Source organism: Erythrolamprus reginae, chromosome 2, assembly GCF_031021105.1.
Source record: "Erythrolamprus reginae isolate rEryReg1 chromosome 2, rEryReg1.hap1, whole genome shotgun sequence".
Lineage (NCBI taxonomy): Eukaryota > Metazoa > Chordata > Lepidosauria > Squamata > Dipsadidae > Erythrolamprus > Erythrolamprus reginae.
In genome coordinates, this window is record NC_091951.1 from 313,082,416 (window position 1) to 313,102,909 (window position 20,494).

The 20,494-nt window shown below is 40.5% G+C and overlaps 2 protein-coding genes across 3 annotated transcripts in view; one reads left to right on the forward strand and one right to left on the reverse strand.

The window, feature by feature from the left end:
- The window catches only part of MAP1B (microtubule associated protein 1B), a 72,979-nt gene extending 65,713 nt beyond the window's left edge, over positions 1–7,266 (forward strand). The window contains exons 6-7 of the mRNA XM_070743115.1: positions 2,778–3,016; positions 4,414–7,266. Coding sequence (XP_070599216.1) covers positions 2,778–3,016; positions 4,414–4,569 — 395 coding nt within the window. The 3' untranslated portion in view covers positions 4,570–7,266. The remainder of the gene's footprint in view (positions 1–2,777; positions 3,017–4,413) is intronic.
- An 11,457-nt stretch (positions 7,267–18,723) lies between these two features.
- Positions 18,724–20,494, reverse strand: part of MRPS27 (mitochondrial ribosomal protein S27) — a 73,187-nt gene continuing 71,416 nt past the window's right edge. For both annotated transcript variants that reach the window (XM_070743122.1, XM_070743121.1), the window contains exon 11: positions 18,724–19,644. In XM_070743122.1, coding sequence (XP_070599223.1) covers positions 19,399–19,644 — 246 coding nt within the window. In that variant the 3' untranslated portion in view covers positions 18,724–19,398. The remainder of the gene's footprint in view (positions 19,645–20,494) is intronic.

A 20,494-nucleotide genomic window follows, 5' to 3' on the forward strand; every position in this document is an offset into this window, starting at 1 on the left:
AAGCGGCAAGGAACGGCTTGTCCACGCCGTTCATTCTCGCCGCTTTCGAGCTGAGTCCGGGAGCGAATTCGCTCCCGGACTCAGCTCGAAAGCGGCGAGAATGAACGGCGTGGGCGGGCGAAGGGCGGGCGGCAGCGAGGAGTTTGCGTGGGCGGTGGGGAAACTCCTCGCTGACGCCAGCAAGAGGGGGAAGACTCAGGGAAGCCGCCCAGCAGCTGATCTCCCAGTTGCCATCTACGCATGCGTGCCCACGGGCACGCATGCGTAGATGGTATTTTGACTTCCGGGTTGAAAAATAGCGAAGTACCCTGTTCGCAATGGTTGGGGACGCAATAAACGGGGGATCACTGTAATGCACTCTATTATGGCATGTGCCATAACCTCTTTTAATTTTTCTTTTTTAGGGGTAAATTCATAGGTTGTTTCAGTACTAACCTGTTCTGGTTAATAAGTTGATAAGTAATCATTCATATAGTTTACAGTGATCCCTCTATTATCGCGAGGGTTCCGTTCCAAGACCCCTCGCGATAATCGATTTTTCGCGATGTAGGGTTGCGGAAGTAAAAACACCATCTGCGCATGCGCGCCCTTTTTTTCTATGGCCACGCATGCGTAGATGGTGGAGTTTGCGTTCCCCGCCGCCCACGCAAAGGGGAAACCCTGATTCGGCTCCTCGCTGCTGCTGCGCTACCGAGCAGATCAGCTGCTGGACGGCTGAAGGAACCTTCCCTGGGTCTTCCCGGCCGCCCACGCAAAGGGGAAACCCCGGCTCCTCACTGATGCCCGCCGCTCGCCCGCCCGCCAGCAAGAGGGGGAAGACCCAGGGAAGGTTCCTTCGGCCGCCCAGCAGCTGATCTGCTCGGCGCAGCAGCAGCGAGCAGACGAAGATCGGGGTTTCCCAGCCGCCCACGCAAAGGGAAAACCCCGGCTCCTCGCTGATGCCCCCGCTCGCCCGCCCGCCGCCCGCCAACAAGAGGGGGAGAGATAGAGAAAGAGAGAGAGAGAAAGAAAGATGAGAAAGGAAGGAAGAGAGTGACGTCATCGGGTGGGAAAAATCGTGATATAGCGTTTCGCGAAGATCGAGATCGCGAAAATCGAGGGATCACTATATATCAATTATTCCTTTATATTTCCAATTATTGATACTCAGCTTCTTTGACTGTTCTACTATTTTTTTGGGGGGGATCTCTCATTTTCACAATTTGTCAGAATGGAACTTTTTTCAGTTCTGCTTCCCTGAATATTTTATTTCTGGTAATGAACCTTCTTTGTTGTGCCTTGTCACACAGTCAGTCAAATATTTAGACTGAATTTGACATTTTTATCTATCAAATTCTTCCAAAAGGGATAGGCAGACGTCCAGGGGTGGATTCTGCTTATCGCTGCTACCAGTGCGCTTCCTAGGGAGCTCCGTAACCCCAGCGTGTGCACACATACACACCCCCGACTGAGATTTTTCTTCTGAACCCGCACAGGGAGCGAAATGTCATGAGAGGATGTGCGCACTCACGAGATTTCAGCAGTTTTTTGCTTCCGTGCATACGTGGAAACAAAAAAAACCACTGAAAATTGCTAAAGTCTCGTGCACCCGCACGTCCTCTTGCGAGATTTTGCTTCGTGTGCATGCCCACCTGCCCGCCTCTCGGTTACCTGGGGCTGCACACATAGCTCGCATTTTCACTACCAAAACGCCAGACCCCCCATCTAGGTAGGAACCCAATACTGCAGATGTCGCTGCTTGAAGTTTGTATCATCATAGGCATCTTCACAGGAGAGTAAGCAGGTCTAAGTAAGGCTGCCTTTTGCAATTGACTAATGATGATTTTTGTCAATTCCCTAATTCTTTTGAAACACTGTAATATTATTATATACATAACAACCTGAAATCATTCAATAGCTGCCATTTCTTTATCTGATGTTGGCCTTCAGAGACATTGAACGCTTTCTTTTCATTTTTATTATCATGCACTAATAACATCTTGTGCCTGCCCAGCAAGATGACATCAGTTAGACAACTTTGACTGATCTGAAAAAAGGGAAGATGTAGATAATAATTGTGTAAGCAATTCCCAAGAAATATTAGTCCATAGGCTAGAATGGGAGTGTTTTAAAAGTATCATGGCCATGGGCAGATTATTTCCATTTGATTTTTCCAAGGAAACTAGAAGTCAAGCTTCACTCTCTTAATGTTTGTGCTCCTGAATCTTCTATATTTCTTCCTCTTTGTAATATGTGATATTCAGGACCCATGTGGTGTAGAACATCAGGCACTGGACGACGAGCAGGGAGACTATGTTTGTGTGTCTGGATGTATTCTGGTCCCTCTTGGGTAAGAAAGCACATTGGATGGCTTTGGACCAGTCATTCTCTTCTCAGCCCAATTTATTTTACAGTTGTTGCAGGGAGAAAATAGGAGAAAGGGGCACTGCATATGCTGTTTTGTATTACTGTACAATTTTTTTTGAATATAAATAAAATAAAATGAACACATTCATACATATACACAAACAGGTATGTATGCATGCGCACGCACACACACATGGGTATTCTTTTTGTACATATCGTGTTTTGTTCATTAAGTACATTTCTATGGTACAAATATCTGATTTTATCAACTGCTTAAAATTCCATAGGATAATTCAAAACCATTAAAATATATATGAACATCACAGCTGGAGATTGATGTGTCAGTCCGTCCAACATGAGTTTATCATTAGTAGACAACATTTATTACCCCAAACTGAGACTGGACTCTTATTTATTTATTATTTTTTTAGGACCTGGAAATGGGAAGACAACAAAATCTATAGCTGTGCCTCCAGGACCTCCTGTGTATTTGGACCTGGTCTATATTCCCAACCACAGCAATAGCAAGAATGTTGATATAGAATTTTTCAAGAGGGTGAGATCATCCTATTATGTTGTAAGTGGGAACGATCCTGCTGCTGAAGAACCAAGCAGGGCTGTCTTGGATTCCCTGTTGGAAGGCAAAGCTCAATGGGGAAGCAATATGCAGGTATGTTTTCCAAAATCTACGAAGTAAAGAAAGCCCATTAAAAACAACATGCTAAGAATCATCTTTTTAATTATCTGAATTCAGTAACAAAACCTAAAGGAGAAGAACTTACTTTTGCTTAAAATCACAATATGAGAAAAGTGGTACATCTAAATCAGGGGTCACCACAATTTTGAGAGGACTTCCAATTAATGGGGGGAAAGCATAGTGTGCCAGGAGGAGACTCTATGGCAAGTGGTGGGTTTTCTGGGTTTCTGATAGGGCTTTTGGTTAGGGGGGAGGAAAAAGGACACCGCACTAGAGACTCTATGGTGGGGGAACTGGACTGCTCGTCAGCTCCAGAATTTAACCGGAATCTTCCGGTTGGGACCTTTGTGGCTGTTTGAGGCTTTAAGGTTGCCAATCCCTGATCTTAATCTTCAACAGTTGTATTTTAACTCAGGAGAGTTGATTGCATAATTTGTAATTGATTAATCAAGTATTCTGTGTGCAATACCATGATCATAGAGACAATGAGTCCACGTGAGTCCCAGTGACCAGTTAGATCCACAGAGTCAGCCTTCTCCAGGTCTCGTCAACTAGACAATTCGCTTGGCGGGGCCTAGGGGAAGAGCCTTCTCTGTGATAGCTCTAACCCTCTGGAATCAGCACCCCCAAGAGATTTGCACTGCCCCCACCCTCCTCACTTTCCACAAGAGTCTGAAGACTCATCTATGCCGCTAGGCTTGAGGCTATTAAACTCTAGCTCCCTGGCCAACAAATACAATGTATGTTTGTTATTTGAACGGGGAATGATTGGATTTTAATGTTACGAGAGTTTTAGATTAGCTAGTCTAAATTAATTGGATTCAGGATATTTGTATTGTTTTTCTTTTATATTTTATAAGCCGCCCTGAGTCCTCAGAGAGGGGAAGCATATAAATCAGGTAGGTAGGCAGGCAGGCAGGCAGGCAGGCAGACAGATGATAGATAGCTCTCTCTTTCAGGACCACTGATTGTTAGAACATGTCAGAGACTGTGGATTAAAAAGTTTCGTTCACTACATCTGCTGTGTTCAAGCTGTTCTTCCCAACGCGTCCCTGGAACCTGACAACAACACTTCCTGGGGCAAAATAAATATTCATTTTTTTTCATTCCCCCAAAGTGGCATTCCAATTAGAACTGCAAGATGGGTAGCAAATAAATTTGAAAAACAAAGAAAACAAATAAATAAATAAAATATTGGATCTCTCCTCTTCCCTGGTTACTTTTGCGCTCAGCGTTCCCACATCTCTAAACTCTGATATTGAGAAATATCAGATGGGTTGTGCCCATCCTTAGAGTGTCCGTACTGTAGTGAGATTTTTGATTATTCTTCCTTTTATAATTTCTTCTCTAATGTACTCTTTGTATGACAGGTGACATTAATCCCAACACATGATTCAGAAGTGATGAGGGAATGGTACCAAGAGACCCACGAGAAACAACAGGATCTTAACATCATGGTTTTGGCAAGCAGTAGCACCGTTGTTATGCAAGATGAATCTTTCCCTGCATGCAAGATTGAACTGTAAAAAAAAAAAAGCAATGCATTTCAACTTTAAACTTTGTTTCCAGAAATTCTTGAATTTGAAAATACTTTTTCTAAAAATATAATCCATCTAATTCAGCTGCTGAACTATATATACCTGCCAAATGCTATACTGTATCAGAGTGATGCAAGTCACTATTTTTTTTTTCAGTCTTTGCTAATTGCTAAGGGAAATAACAGTATTCCCACCATAGGGTTCAGATTACTGCAAAACCTGCAGATTCAGGTTCATCTTCATTGAACACTAGGAAACCATGCACTAGAAAACACTGCTGACTTCTGCCAGGTTGGGGGGCATTTGCCCTTGGAAGAAACAGAGAGAAAAGGTGGAGAGAGAGAGGAGGGGAGGGGGAAGATGAGTTGGATGGCATAAAGGAGAATAAAATAATTAATTCTGCATTAGTTACAAAGCAGTCAGTGACTTACCTCCTGCAGTCTAGCATCCTAGAGAAAGAAATATTTGTTTCCCCCCCCCAGAGTAGGCGTATTTAATTTAGTGACATCTTAGCTAGAACATTAAGTGAAACAATGTGGTTTTGAAGGAACATTGCATTGGAAACACTTACTATTGGCAACTTCCCATTCAATGTTTCATTGTCACGTAACACAGTTCTCTTAGACAAAATACGCATGTGGTTTGAACCCCATTCAGTTTACCATGCAGACACATTGGTCTAAGGCATGCTCCCAGCGAAAAGTCAGAGTTCTTTCAAATTTGACAAACTTGCATGCTAAAAACACCCGGGTCACCGACAAGTTTACTGAAGCAAAATACCAAAGCAGTTGGGAGTATCTATGGTAGACAATTTGCCTTAGAAAGTGACTTGAATGTACAAAGATACTTGATGCACTTATTTTTTAATGCGAGATAGCAAGTTTATAAAACATCTGTGTAGGATTATAGTTACACCAGTACCGAACTATGGGTGTGCATGTGTGCTATTGGAAACCTCTCTGATTGGTCAACTTGATGCTATGAATTATGTATGTAAGTTGGACACTTCATTGGTGCACCTGAACAGCAAACCTTGTTTGAAGTTGTTATTATTTTCCCCCCTCTCTTTTTTCCTGCTTCCTGGAGGCATGAAAGAAAAGGTGTTCAGTACCAGAAATTCAAAATAACAAAAAAAAAAAGGGATGTTACAAAAAGGTTGCCTGCACATCTGTACAGTCTTTGAAGCTTTGTTTTGTCTTAGTTTGACTGTTAATTTAAGAATGAATATGGAGACAAATGTACAGAATTTTTTTAGCTGTGCACGAACTTTTAATAGATGAATTTTTAAACATGTTTTGTTTACAGGAAAATGCAGGAAAAAAATTCCAGGTGAAGGCGAATTTTTTAGTAGTTTTGTAAGGCAACACATAGTGTTATTTTGAGTTCTGGTGAGAATGAAGTACGATAAAACAGTACCATATCTATTGAACGTAGCTGGCTGCCAAGGGTTATCTTACGGAGAGCACAGTAGCAATATCGTTATGTGTTAGTGATCAAAGAACGAAGGACTGAAAGGTTAGTTTGCTTTTTTTTTTAAGCAGGCAGCTTGGATGGGGGCTTTATGCAATCCAAGGAGTCATTTGTAATGTCACTATTTCACAGTACCAATAAACACAGCTTATTGGCGGGGGGTGGTTGCATCAAACCACACTTTGTGACATTACAAGCAGTCCTGTGAGACACCTGTCAAACCCTCCAGGGTTAGTTGGGCAGCAGAGATCTTGACTCAGTTTTCCTAGGTATTCCTTTATCCTACACTGTCTTAAGTAAAATTAATTGAAGGATCCTTCCCCAAAGCAAAACCAGAACAGGGTATACTGTATATAATGTGATTCTGTGAAATCATAGAAACGTGCAAAATGTAATCCTGACCACAGAGTTTAACAGATGAGAACCTCAGCTCCCAGCTTCTCCAAAGCTTCTAATTCCTACGGTAGAATTACAGGAAGGAGAACGGTCGATCAGGATTTCTTAGAATCAGATGGGATTTAATATTCCGCATGTTTTCAAATTAGCACACAGAAAAACAAAGTATGCAAAGCTTATTCAGGTATGCATAATTTCTACAGATTACAGGAATCGGTTTTATGTGTGGCTGAGTTTGGGTTGTTCGGTCACACATTGTTCCACTTGACTTCGTAGCAGTAGCAATTGAGTGGTGATGCTAGCATACCACACAGTATGCGACCCCGCTACTTTCTCCCTGCCACTTACAGCACCTGTTAGGGTTGCAGGGTTCTCTGGTTCTTCTCTCATTTTCCCCAAACATGCCACCATTCCCTTCATCCAGACAAACTACATGTGCCTGGCCTAGTGCAAACATACTTGCTTATTTTTTAATGTTCAAGACCACCTCTTCCGGGAAGCCTACAATTTCATTATATGATAGATGGAAATGAAGTCAGAAAAATAAGAAAATGTGTGATAACAGAGGTCTGATAATATTTCTTATGGTGGTATAGAATTTTCACGACCAGAGTACATGTTATCACTACCTGTAATAATACCTCCATTATCCTTAATGTTTTACTTTGCGGCTCTGTACAGACTTTTCACAATCTCATTCTTTCTATAATAGGAATTTGTATTGTTTTATGCCAATCATGTTTTCAGAATGCTCTGATTTCATTAAGTAGGGGACAACTGCGGCATTTTGTTTATTATATGTTACATAATTTATTTCAATTGTTGCATTGTTTTTTGTTTTATTTTGCTAATTTTTATATATTTTAACTTTAGGTCCTCTTTAATTTGGGCTGGGTAGCCCAATTAATGCTGTGAAATATTGTTTATGTTTTGTGGATTTTAAAAATTCTAATATTTTGTTTTTGTTTGACAATTCTAGCAATGCTATTTTATTTATTATTTTAACCTTTATCCAAGAAACACTTCTGTTTTTGTAGCTCTTTATTTTTTCGTGGAACAGCATAGATGGAAATTCTATGGATTGGCTTCCAAGTCTTAAAAAAACCTGGTATGATTGTGGAATGAAAAGCTCGGGAAAAATGTATTTTTGAAAGAAGCAGGATAGCTGAATTCGTAATAGTAAACGCTGCTTTTGGGAAATGCAGCGGTGGGGAAACATTGTCCTGGTACCCATTAAACAGAAATAACTACATGTTATTTGATATATTACTGAATGTTATTCTCCCATACCTCATCCCCTTTCTTAGCCCAACAGTTGATATTTCTAATACAGTTCTATTATCATCCACTAATGTGATACAGTCCTAACCATATGTTCGTCCACATTGGATGACCCAGGCCGATAGTACTGACAGAAGATTAAAGTGTAAGCGTTTACTGGGCAAAGCTGTTACTCTACCACATTGTTAGCATAATGATTGTGTTTTACTTATCCAAGTTAGCCACCTTGAAAATATCTGAGTTTCTTACAATGGGCATGCTGGCTGGGGAATTCTGGAGACATTTATCTGGACAGTTCCTTAATATGGAAAAATTGATTTAGATGATTCTGAATGGGTGCCAAGCGATTGAAATCAGCTCTGCCAATTAACAATTGAATATTCCATTTATTATTGCTTCAAGATGAATTAATTTTATGAACCCCCTCCCCCCAATTTGCTGTTTTTAAGCAAAATTAAAAGGATTCACCCAGCAGGAATGTGTTTAATTTTCTTCTTGCCAAAAAGAAGAAGAAGAAATGTGAACAATAAGACAAAAAACTGACTAGATTATGAAGGTTATCAGTCTGTTTTGAACTGAACTATGTGGATTATTTTTGGCTCATACTCAATAAACAATATGAAATATATATTTAAATGTGCAAAAGGGAAATTAATTTGCTGTCTTCAAAAAGTGAAAACATAGCAGATGTGTACATCGATAGGGCTGTTGAAGTAATTGTCTGAAATCAGCATGCCAGATTATTATATGTATCAAATCAACTCTGTTGTTTGCAGTAGGACCTATTCCCAATAAACATATAGGATTACCACCTCAATGGAGTTCAAATTTGGCCTTGACACTCCTTCACACTTTAAGCACATTATTGATCCTCTTGTAATTATTTTAGTATAGAATCAGAAATGTGGTTAGATTGGAATTTTTATGTGTGTAAACTTCCCCTTTTACTTTACGCTTCCAACCGGTTGAAGGACCTAACTCTAATCTTTAATTTGACAAATCTTGATTATTATGGTAATATACATTCATTTATGACAGCCTTCCCCATTTTACTGGTGTCCAAATCAACGGATTACAATTTCCAGCATTGCCAGCCAGCATGCTACTTACAAAGTTTGAGAATTTATAGTCTAATAACTCTTGGGTTTTTTGGGGTGGGTGGGTGGAAGTACCAGTTTGTATAGCTTTGCTCGAAGGTCTCATTTTGCATCACTTCTTGAAGATCTCATTTCACATCATTGATTCTAGCATTAGAACTCTTTTTAACGTTCTGTTTTCTGACAACTTGCTCCTGAGGAACATTTCAGGAATACTTCTGAAAGTACAGGGACATATAGTGGGCATGACATTTGCATTTGCCCTGCATATGAGTTGATGTGCCTTTTAGATCCAAGCCTATATTTTCTTTTTAAGTTTCTGAATAAAGGTATAGTAGTAGGCTATACAGTTCATAAACAATTGTTTTTGAACAAGCAGGCATAGGGTTTTTGAATGGCAATCAGGACTGAATTTGAATGGCACTCAATTTTGGATTTCTGTTACTGTTATTTTAGGAAGCTCCTCTAGACTTAACTAAACGGAACTAACATTTATGTTAGTCACAGCCCTACATAGTTAGTATAGTGACAGTCAATCTGAAGTACCATGAATACCGATATGGTGCTCTGTTACTCAGCACAGATTACTAGAAGCATGGTTCAATATTAATTAAATTAATAATTCAACATTAATTAATGAAACTAAAGTAGAGTGCTATATGCATTCCAGAAAAATTTACCATTGGTAACATTCCCCTCATTGCGCTGTTATGATAATACTTTCCCACTGAATAAAATTCAGTGACAACAGTTTAGTTGAGGTCACATTCAAACTTAAAACAGATTTTTTGCATGCCTTTACATTTTCCTATGGTGGATCTAATTTCTGCAACTACTACATTTTTAATTAATCTTTAATTCTTCATGATTTGTGTTTAACTTCACATTCAGTAGTGAATGAATCCGAATGTGTATACAAATATATTTAGCTGTCTTCAATAGATTAAGCGGTTTAGGAACCTTGCAACACAGAACTAAGAAGCTGTTAGTTAAGGAAAACATTCCAAGAACTCCCAGCTTAGCTTCAAGGAGTTAATTCTGCATTTCTTACATCATGGGTCATTGCTCCACTATCAAGCATCTTCTAGAATCATCCCGACATTGATGTGCCATGATTAACAATAATGAAAAACAGATTTTACATCACTTCAGTGATAAGTGGATGAGACTATGAAAACATGCATAAGACCCTCGCTAGTGGGGCAATGGCCATATCCCTTTTCTCCATACATAAGTTCTAGCTCACAGATAATAGACATTTTTGTAGTCTAGAAATATTAGTAATGGGGAAATATTATATTTAAACTTACCATGAAATTGTAAGTGCTCCTTGATAGTAGAAGAAACTACAAAAATTGGTCTAATTATTTATATACATTTGGAAACTGCATTGCTTGCCTTGTTAAGGATGTTTGCTTCATTTTTTAAAAAAAAAAACAATAATATTTGTTATGATCTTATAAAAATAACAAAATAAGAAAGCAGCATCAAAACCTTGAACATTTGGGGGGGAATTGTTTCTCTGCACTAAATTAGTTTAGGAGCTCTAGTTGCCCAGAGCGACTGTTCTATTCATACAAGACTGGGCTGTAATCACACCAGGAAAAGCACAGTTCTAAAAGTCCAGGATGCTTTCACACAATGGCCTGCAGCCATTTAATTCTTCCAAACCATGGAGAGAAAGTCTTGTCGTGGCTGAGAAGCACCTCACTCCTCTCTCTTGTTCTGAATGGTCTTGTTTGTGTCAGTCTGCAGCTGTGTATGGTTTTATGTCTTATAATCCTTCATCACCTCTATCCTATCAAGTCATATCTAAAGTAGAAAATTAGTTTCCAGTGAAAGTAATATGTAGTGCTTTTATGATATTTGTGTGCAATATCCCCTCTACCATTGAGGATATTTGATGTAAAGGAAATAAGCTCAGTTCCACAATAAAAAAAATTAAAATAGTTCTAGTGTTGTTGGGTTTTCTTTTCTTTCATTTATACTTTATATTAAAGATGCAATTTCCATCTAAAAAAATCACAACCATGCAATTCATGTATGTATGTATGTATGTATGTATGTATGTATGTATGTATATATATACACACACACACTTATTATAGATGTTCTGGTCAATGGAACTGTTCTAGAATAATTAAGAACTATATAATTATATCATTGGAACAAACAGATATGCCCTCAGACTGTCCTATTTCAATGGGGTGCTTGTCAAGTATTAATTTTGGAGCTCTAATCCTTTTCACTTGCAGCTGGCCAGCGTTTGCCAAACTATAACTTCTCAGCTTCTCTTTCTATTGGCTAGAGTTAAACTGCTTTAAGTCAGGGGTGTTATCAATTCTCACCAATTTGGCCCATTAAAAAAAATTGAATGCTTTAGTAATGAGAAAGAAAGAAGTTTGGGGATCCCTGAATTAGGACCTGAAGCAACGGATACTCAAAGATGAAGAGACATTAGCCGTGTAATGTCAGCAATTCAGAAGACAAGGTATTATAATTTTGCACATTTAAGAGAGTAAATCCAATATACACTATCCATTGTTTCTACTCAGCTATGACCCATAGATCAGATCTTCTTGTTTTTTTCTCCATTTATGAATAGGTTTATTAATTTTTATTTACCAGTTGTAGTGATATTATCCTGATTCCGGGACAGCCAAGCATTAACAGTGATCTGAGACCAAAGAAAATCACCAATTTCCTTCCTTTAAACATGGATACTGGATTTCTTTAATAGACTGAAAGTGTATACAGTGGTACCTCGTCTTACAAATTTAATTTGTTCCGTGACGAAGTTTGTAAGTAGAAAAGTTCGTAAGATAAAACAATGTTTCCCATTTGAATCAATGTAAAAGCGAATAATGCGTGCAATCTCCAAAATCACCCCTTTTGCCTTGCGCCGCTGGGAATCCCCGCCTACGGACTTCCATTGCCAGCTGAAGCGCCCATTCTGCTGGGAATTCCCTGAGGCTGCCGTCGCTGGGAAGCCCCACCTCCGGACTTCCTTTGCCAGCTGAAGTGCCCATTCTTGCGCTGCTGGGATTTCCCTGAGGCTCCCCTCACTGGGATTCAAAGCAGTGCCGGCAAAGATGAAGGGAATCCCAGCGAGGGAAGCCTCAGGCAAATCCCAGCAACGCAAGAATGGGCGCTTCAGCTGGCAATGGAAGTCTGGAGGTGCGGTTTCCAAGTGAAAGAAGGCTCAGGAATCCCAGCGCTTCAGCTGGCAACGGAAGTCCAGGGGCGGGGCATCCCAGCGGCGGCGGCTTAGGTTCGTAAGGTGAAAATAGTTCGGAAGAAAAGGCAAAAAAATCTTAAACACCGGGTTCGTATCTCAAAAAGTTCATTAGAAGAGGCGACGAGTGGTAAGACGAGGTACCACTGTATATGCTTTCCTATTCATTGAAGTGTTTAAGTATACTGTGAATTGGAACTGGCAATCTGCATATCAAATTAATAAATATGTGAATGATCTTACATTTTATGAATGTAACTAGACACACAAAGTCAAAACAAAAACTGGTTGAAGACAGAATGCTGCACACATATATGTAAAGATGTGCTTTCATGCTGTGTTTAAAAAGTTTTGTATTATAACGTAAAGTACAGTAAGTGCAGGGATACATTGCCCACATAAGACATTCATTCTATGAGATGGGCTACAAGAATGGTGGAAGGTCCTAAGCATAAAACGTATCAGGAAAGACTTAATGAACTCAATCTGTATAGTCTGGAGGACAGAAGGAAAAGGGGGGACATGATGGAAACATTTAAATATGTTAAAGAGTTAAATAAAGTTCAGGAAGGAAATGTTTTCAAGAGGAAAGTGAACACAAGAAGAAGGGGACACAATGTGAAGTTAGTTGGGGGAAAGATCAAATGCAACATGAGAAAATATTATTTTACTGAAAGAGTAGTAGATCCTTGGAACAAACTTCCAGCAGACGTGGTTGGTAAATCCACAGTAACTGAATTTAAACATGCCTGGGATAAACATAGATCCATCCTAAGATAAAATACAAAAAATAGTATAAGGGCAGACTAGATGGATTATGAGGTCTTTTTCTGCCGTCAGTCTTCTATGTTTCTATGATATACACTTTGTATTTGCAATTCAGGAATGAAAATATTACATCTCTTTCAAAAGAGATGCTTACATTATTTTTAAAAAATGATAACAAAGAATTGATAAATTCAAATGGCAATCCTATACACATTTATCTGGCAGTTAATTCATTGGACAGAATTATACATACCATAACAACCAAGAGCAATAGCACTTAGATTTATATACCACTTCACCGTGCTTTATAGCCCAAGCACTTTACAATCAATACATTTCCCCCAACAATTTGGCTATTCATTTTACTGACTACAGGATAGAAGTCAACCTTGATCCTGGAGAGATTCAAACTGCCAAACAATACATTAGTTTCCAATATAGATTTTAAACCATTTAACCAATATAGATTTTTAAACCATTTAACATGTAAAATTGGAACAGGAATTATATCCTGGAACATAGTATTATAAGAAGTGGTGCTAAGGTCTGCAGTGCAATAATGGCTAATCTTATTGACAGTTCTGCTTATTAACATGACATGAAAAATATATGCACTGGTCTTTAACAATTGAGAGTCAAGATTAGCTAATGTGAAATGCAATTAGAACTCCGCTGACAGACTTTGGGCTTTTATGGCAATTACTGGTGACATTTGTGCAGCTCATAACCAGTGCTGGAAATCCTCCTGAAGACCAAACGAAGTGATCACTGATCATAAAGGTCACAGGTCATAAATCTTGCAGATAACATTTCCTTTTAGTCATTTGCTTGACAAATCATGTGGCGCAATTGAATTCTCACTCAGTTTTAAGCAAGACAAATGTCAAATTGAATTCTCAAGTTTATGGAGAAGATCATTTCCAAAAAAAATGCAGAGGCAAATTCAGTACATACACACCTTCCAGTCAGTGTTAATTCTTGGTGACTGCCTAGATTAGATCCCGTGGTTTTCGTGGCAAGATTTTCAGACGTGGTTTCTTGCCAGGGCCTCCTTCCTAGGGTTGAGAGAGTGAGTTATTGAGGAATACTCAGCTCGCTTTGGGCTGAAGGTGAAATTAGAACTCAGTCTCTGGGTTTCTAGCCTGCTGCCTTAACTATCATCCTAAACTGATTGCCTTTCACTAGATTTAAGGCTACTTTTTAGCATCCTTGCCTAACCATTTGACTAAGGCAGGAAATAGTGGGAAAAAAGAAAAACTAACAAAGAATTTGATAAATTTCTAGAAAATCTGGGGAATGGGGAAAGCTCGTTTGGAAGGGCTGAAGCAGCTAATTTGTGACAGTCTCTGAATAAAAGACAGCAAACGCAAATTGGGTGGTTCCATAAAAAACAGGCCTAAGGGACTCAGAGTTGGAATGATTCTAGTCGAATCCAGACATGGCTGTTAATAAATCTTACCCGGCGAGAAGCACAGGCGTGGAATTGATTTATTTCTGAGTTTGCTATTTGGTTCGCTAACATTTCAATTCCAGCTCTGCGTCCCTTAGATTAGTTCCGGGTCAAAACCCCATCTCACACCCCCACACCCACAAGTACAGTCATGAGGACCAATCCTATGCAGGATTCCTGATTCCTTCCTGCGTTTGTTACTATGGCATCTGCAGAAAGGAACGTGTGGTGGCATCTCTTTCCCTCTGTCACTCCCAAACTGTGTCTGGCCCACCTTGGACTTCACATAATGACTTTGGGCCTGACAACAGGATTCTCTGAAACAGAAAAGACAGAAACCATAATGGGAAGAAATGATAAAGTTGGAATTTCGTCATCATTGGTCTAGAATGTTTCTCAAAGCACATAATGTAACAATATACAGGTAGTTTTAGGTTAACAATGACCATTGGAACTGGAATTGCCGTTGCTTATGTACCAAGGACATAAAGTGCAACATCAGATGAGTTAGTGCTTAGTGATGGCAATTTCTTTTTTGTTATGGGCTCCACCCTCAGGAATAGTCTCCTATTGGAGGTGAAGTCTACACATATACATACACACACACGTATCAAACTTCTGAAAACGTGGCTCTGCCACTTGGTCTAAGACGTCATTGACGGGGGCTTGTTATTGTTCTGTCTGGGTTTTCCCAGACCTCAACACCAACTGAAAAAACAGCCAGACACTCTGGTAAAAGCCAAAAGTATTTTATAGCTGGAAAAAATAAGCACAAAGGAAAACCTGTCTTCACAACAGACAGGCTATAATACGTTACAGCAGGGTCCTGATGTCCAGTCAATACCACAAGCTTCTTGCTGGCACCCCCCCCCCCAAGGTTTCAATAGTCCAAGGCACAAACCAGGATTGTAAGCCACCAAAGTTCACAGACAGGTCTCACGAATCTCCAAGATAAAACTCCACAAGCCAGGAAGGGTGGGTCCGCCTTTTATCCTTTCCCAAGAGCACCACACCCAAACCCAGCTGTGACCTCTAATGCTGGAAATACTTAGCCAATTGAGTCCGTCTCTGATTAGCTCTCCTTTGTCGCATATCTATGATGTCTTGAGCATTTTCCCCTAAGGAATCCAGGCTGCTTGCTGGGGAGAGCTCCCCCTGGTGGGACTCTGGCTGTCCTTCTTCTTCAGCCTGGGATTCCTCTTCCTCGTCAGTCTGCACCTCCTGTTCCTCAGCCTCTCCCTCTGAGCTGGAAACCGACAGAAGGTCAGCCATTCCCGGAGGGGTCCCAGACTGAACCACAACAGTTATGTTGGGGACATCTGACTTGATAGAGAAGATTCCCACTTCCAGCCCCCCCGCTCTTGGTTTTTAATTTTTTTTAATTTAACTCTTCTCATTTTAATTGTCTTGTAGTAGTTTTTTATTTTTTATCATATGCTAAACGATTCAAAGTTGCTGTATAAGTAACGCTCTCTACATGGGCTACCTTTGAAAAGTGTTCAGAAACTTCAGATCGTGCAGAATGCAGCTGCAAGAGCAATCACAGGCTTCCCCGAATATGCCCATGTTACACCAACACTCCACAGTCTGCATTGGTTGCCGATCAGTTTCCGGTCACAATTCAAAGTGTTGGTTATGACCTATAAAGCCCTTCATGGCACTGGATCAGAATATCTCCAGGACCGCCTTCTGCCGCACGAATCCCAGCGACCGATTAGGTCCCACAGAGTTGGCCTTCTCCAGGTCCCGTTGACTAAACAATGTTGTCTGGCGGGTCCCAGGGGACGAGCCTTCTCTGTGGCTGCCCCGACTCTCTGGAACCAGCTCCACCAGAAATTAGAACTGTCCCCACCCTCCTTGCCTTCCGTAAATTCCTTAAAACTCACCTCTGCCGTCAGGCATGGGGGAATTGAGGCATTCCCCCCCCTCTCCCCTGGACCTATACAATTTATGTATGGTATATCTGTGTGTATGTCTGGTTTAATAATGGAGTTTTAAAATGTTTTTTAAATCTATTAGATTTGTCATGAATTGTTTTATTGTATGCTGTGAGCCGCCCCGAGTCTACGGAGAGGGGCGGCATACAAATCAAATCAAATCAAATCAATCAATCAATCAATCAATCAATAAATAAATAAATAAAATAAGTAGAATGGAGACTGTAAGAATGTAATAAGCAAATAGGTTTTGATGGTTTTATTGCTGTCGTTAGGAAAGGACCATGTGGGATGATAAGCAAAGACCTCACATGGCCACAACCTCTGACTTTCTGTTGGCTTCTTCACTGACTTGATTGATTAGTATGACATATTATATTGTATAATCCACAATGGTGATTTGCCCCACGCATATAAGCCAGTATCTTATAATAATGGTTACTAAGACATTCCGGTCCAACCAGCATACCAACTTATCTGCCTCATGTTCTGGGTCATTCCATGCACGGCACGTCTGGGGATGTGACTAGTTATTCATAATTACTCACGAATATCCTGTTCCAACTGGTGTCCCATGATGTAGTCCCTCCTGAGAAATCCTCTATCCTTCAGCGTAAGGCATGGCAGTCCCGCTTTTCACGTCCATGTATTGTAACTCCTCCCACGGTGCCTTTTACGAGACCACTGGTTACTCTTTCAGGTTCATCTCGATGGCCCGGAACCATCCCTCATTACTAGCTTTTTACGACGCCTTCATCGCACCCCATATCACCTCATGTTCTGATCACGTATGCTTGCTCCACCCCTGGTAGCTCTTATTTTTATCACAGCTTTCATCTGGCACCCCCCTTGCCCACGGCTTCCTCTCGGACGTGTATTTAGTTATCTATCTATCTATCTATCTATCTATCTATCTATCTATCTATCTATCTATCATCTATCTATCTATCTATCTATCTATCTATCTATCTATCTATCTATCTATCTATCTATCTAATTTGTATGCTGCCCCTCTCCATAGACTCGGGGCGGCTCACAACAGTAATACAAAAAGAACAATGTAGAATACAAATCTAATTATTAAAACTAAAAACCCATAATTTAAATAACATGCACACAACATACCATACATAAACAATATAGGCCTGGGGAAGTTATATCAGTTCCCTCATGCCTGACGACAGAGGTGGGTTTTAAGTTTACAAAAGGCAAGGAGGGTGGGGGCAGTTCTAATCTCAGGGGGGAGCTGGTTCCAGAGGGTCGGGGCCGCTACAGAGAAGGCTCTTCCCCTGGGACCTGCCAAACGACATTGTTTAGTCGATGGGACCCGGAAAAGGCCAACTCTGTGGGACCTAATCGGTCGCTGGGATTCGTGCGGCAGAAGGCGGTCCCGGAGATATTCTGGTCCGGTGCCATGAAAGGCTTTATAGGTCATAACCAACACTTTGAATTGTGACCGTAAATTGATCGGCAACCAATGCAGACTGCGGAGTGTTGGTTTAACATGGGCATACTTTGGGAAGCCCATGATTGCTCTCGCAGCTGCATTCTGTACGATCGGAAGTTTCCGAACACTTTTCAAAGGTAGCCCCATGTAGAGCGCAGTACAGTAGTCAAATCTTGAGGTGATGAGGGCATGAGTGACTGATTGGCCTGGCATTCATTTTGTCACTGATCAAAGTTACGACGGCACTGAAAAAAGTGACATGATCCATTTTTCGCATGACCTTTTCAGCACCCCGTGAAAACCATCTCATGTTTATGATGGTTGCAATGTCCTAAAGCAGTGATGGCGAACCTTATTTCCCTTAGATTCCAAAAGAGTGTGTGCACGTGCTATCACACATGCAGGAGTGCCCATACCCATAATTCAATGCCTGGGGAGGGTGAAAACAGCTCCCCCCCGAGGCCCTTTGGAGGCCAGAAACGGCCTGTTCCCCAACTTCTTGTGATCCCAGTAGGCTCATGTTTCGCCCTCCCCAGGCTCCAATGGCTTCCCTGGAGCCGAGGGAGAGTAGAAACACCCTCCCCTGCCCCCCTGGAAGCCACAAATGCCCTCCAGAGCCTCTGTACAAGCCAGAAAGCTAGCTGGCTGAGCTAGGGCAATGGCTCACGTGCCAGCAGACATGGCTCCATGTGCCACCTGCGGCACCCGTGCCATAGGTTCGCCATCATTGTCCTAAGGTCCCGTGATCCCATTTTGTGATATCCTGACAAGCAAAATCAATGGGGAAGCTGGATTCACTTAACAACCAAGTTGCTAACTTACTTCTCTTAACAACTGTGGTAGGAAATGTAGTAGAGTGGAGCACAACACACTTAACAGATGTCTCACTTATAAACAGAAATTTTGGGCTCAATTGTGGTCATAAGAAGAGGTCTATCTGCATACATAGAGTTTATAAATAGCTGCCCAATTTGAACAATGAGGAACTATGGCATACAATGAACCAGTAAACGAATAAAAACGAAATACAAATAAAAATGAAATACAAAACAAAGCAAATATCCAGCCATCAGGAACTAAATTTATTGCATTCTTCCAGGTGTATTAGTTCCTGATTTTTAGTTTTGTTTAAGCATCAACTTTGGCAAGAAGAACAACAAAATGAACAGGTTTATCTTATTGAGACTTTACTATGCTTTATTATGAAGGTATATGGAGCCTTCCTAGGTAGAGTCCAGGTCGGCCTCTTTCTCTCATATCCGTTAGTCATAGGAGTTGCAATCTGACCTATTTCTAATCTGATCCAGATTAATGTTCAGAGATCATGGTAGAATAGATTATTTCTGATTCTCTGAACTATCCTTTAACCCCCAAGTTGGAAGGTTGGGAAACACTGTTCTAAACTACCAGCAATTCTTGTCAGTAACTATCATGAAAAATAGGATACGCTGACGATGACTATGGTCCTTCTGAACGTACTATCTCACCTCAACATTTCAGAAAGGAACCATGTGATTAAATGACAAGCCTTGTTCTCAGACATAACAGAGGTAATTGTATACTTTCAGAAGAACAGTAATAATAATAGATTTTGGAGACGGGGATGACATGTAGCTTGGATTGTGTAAAGACTTAATGTGTGGTCAAGCCAACTCTGTATAAGGTCCAAGACGGGATGAGACTCTGTTTATGGCCAAGGGAATTTGAGGCATAATGGAAGTCTGTCAGTCAAAGCATCATGTGGCTGCATTTGCCTTTTCTTTTTGTCTCATTTCCATCATTTCCTTAGCTTTGGCTTTCGTTTCTTCCTCCCTTTCAATCAGCATAGTTCGCTCGTTCTCCCATTCCTCAAGTTTCTCTTTGTATTTTATAATGTCTTCCTCTTCAGAAGCTGGTAGTTTCTCCTCCACAAGTTGAGTGGTCAGGGTTAGCAGCTTGCTAGATTCCACCTTGCCAAGGGCGTGGAGTTTTGAATTCAGCTCCTGTCATGGTTGGTATAAGAGAGAGAGAAAGAGAAAGAAACAGTTAATCGGTTTCACTACTCCAACAGTAGACTGGTCTGGCCCATATAATCTTTCCTTCCCTTGGAACTGGAATTTGACATTCTACAAGTTGCAGCTGATTCATATTTATTCTTGGGAAATTGCCTTGGCCACAATAAATGAGCATTCAGCTTTTTCCAAAAGGAAAAACTGAACAGATCCATCCAATGGTTTATATTTCAGATATCAGACAGGCTTTTTAGCCTTATGGAGTGGGGTATTGTGGTTGGTTGTGTTTGATTAGTCTTTTTTTTTTTTTGCTGTAATCTACCCTCCCAAATTCACATTGTTTGAACTGGGCAGCCACTATAAATCCAATAAATAAATGAACATCTACAATGACATATATAAACTAGGCTTATTAACAAGATATAATTATTTGGTAATACAAAGTAGAGGCGAAATTTATTAGTTTTTAGTTTGGCTAAGTGCTGAATAGGCTGAGCTACTAAAAGCATTAATAAAGCTTAACAAAAGCTCATTGCCCTAAAATTGACAAATGGCTTGCCAGCCATCCCAATGCTTTTGAGTTCTCTTGTCCCACCCTTAGGCGTCCTGCTGAGGCAAAGACTTATGCCAAGTTGCTTCAGCCAACCTTACAGGCTAACAGATGGGAATAATTAAAGTATTAATTGTATAATGAAGAGATCCCAGCTTCTCTATGCTATTGTGCAGTAGATTCCTACACGGCCTGTTTCTAAAGGTGTTTTTGAAGTTATGCTCAGCTCTGGGTAGGCAGCTGTTGAAAATGCTTTCATTCTTTCTCTAGGGTATACAAGAACGGGCTGAA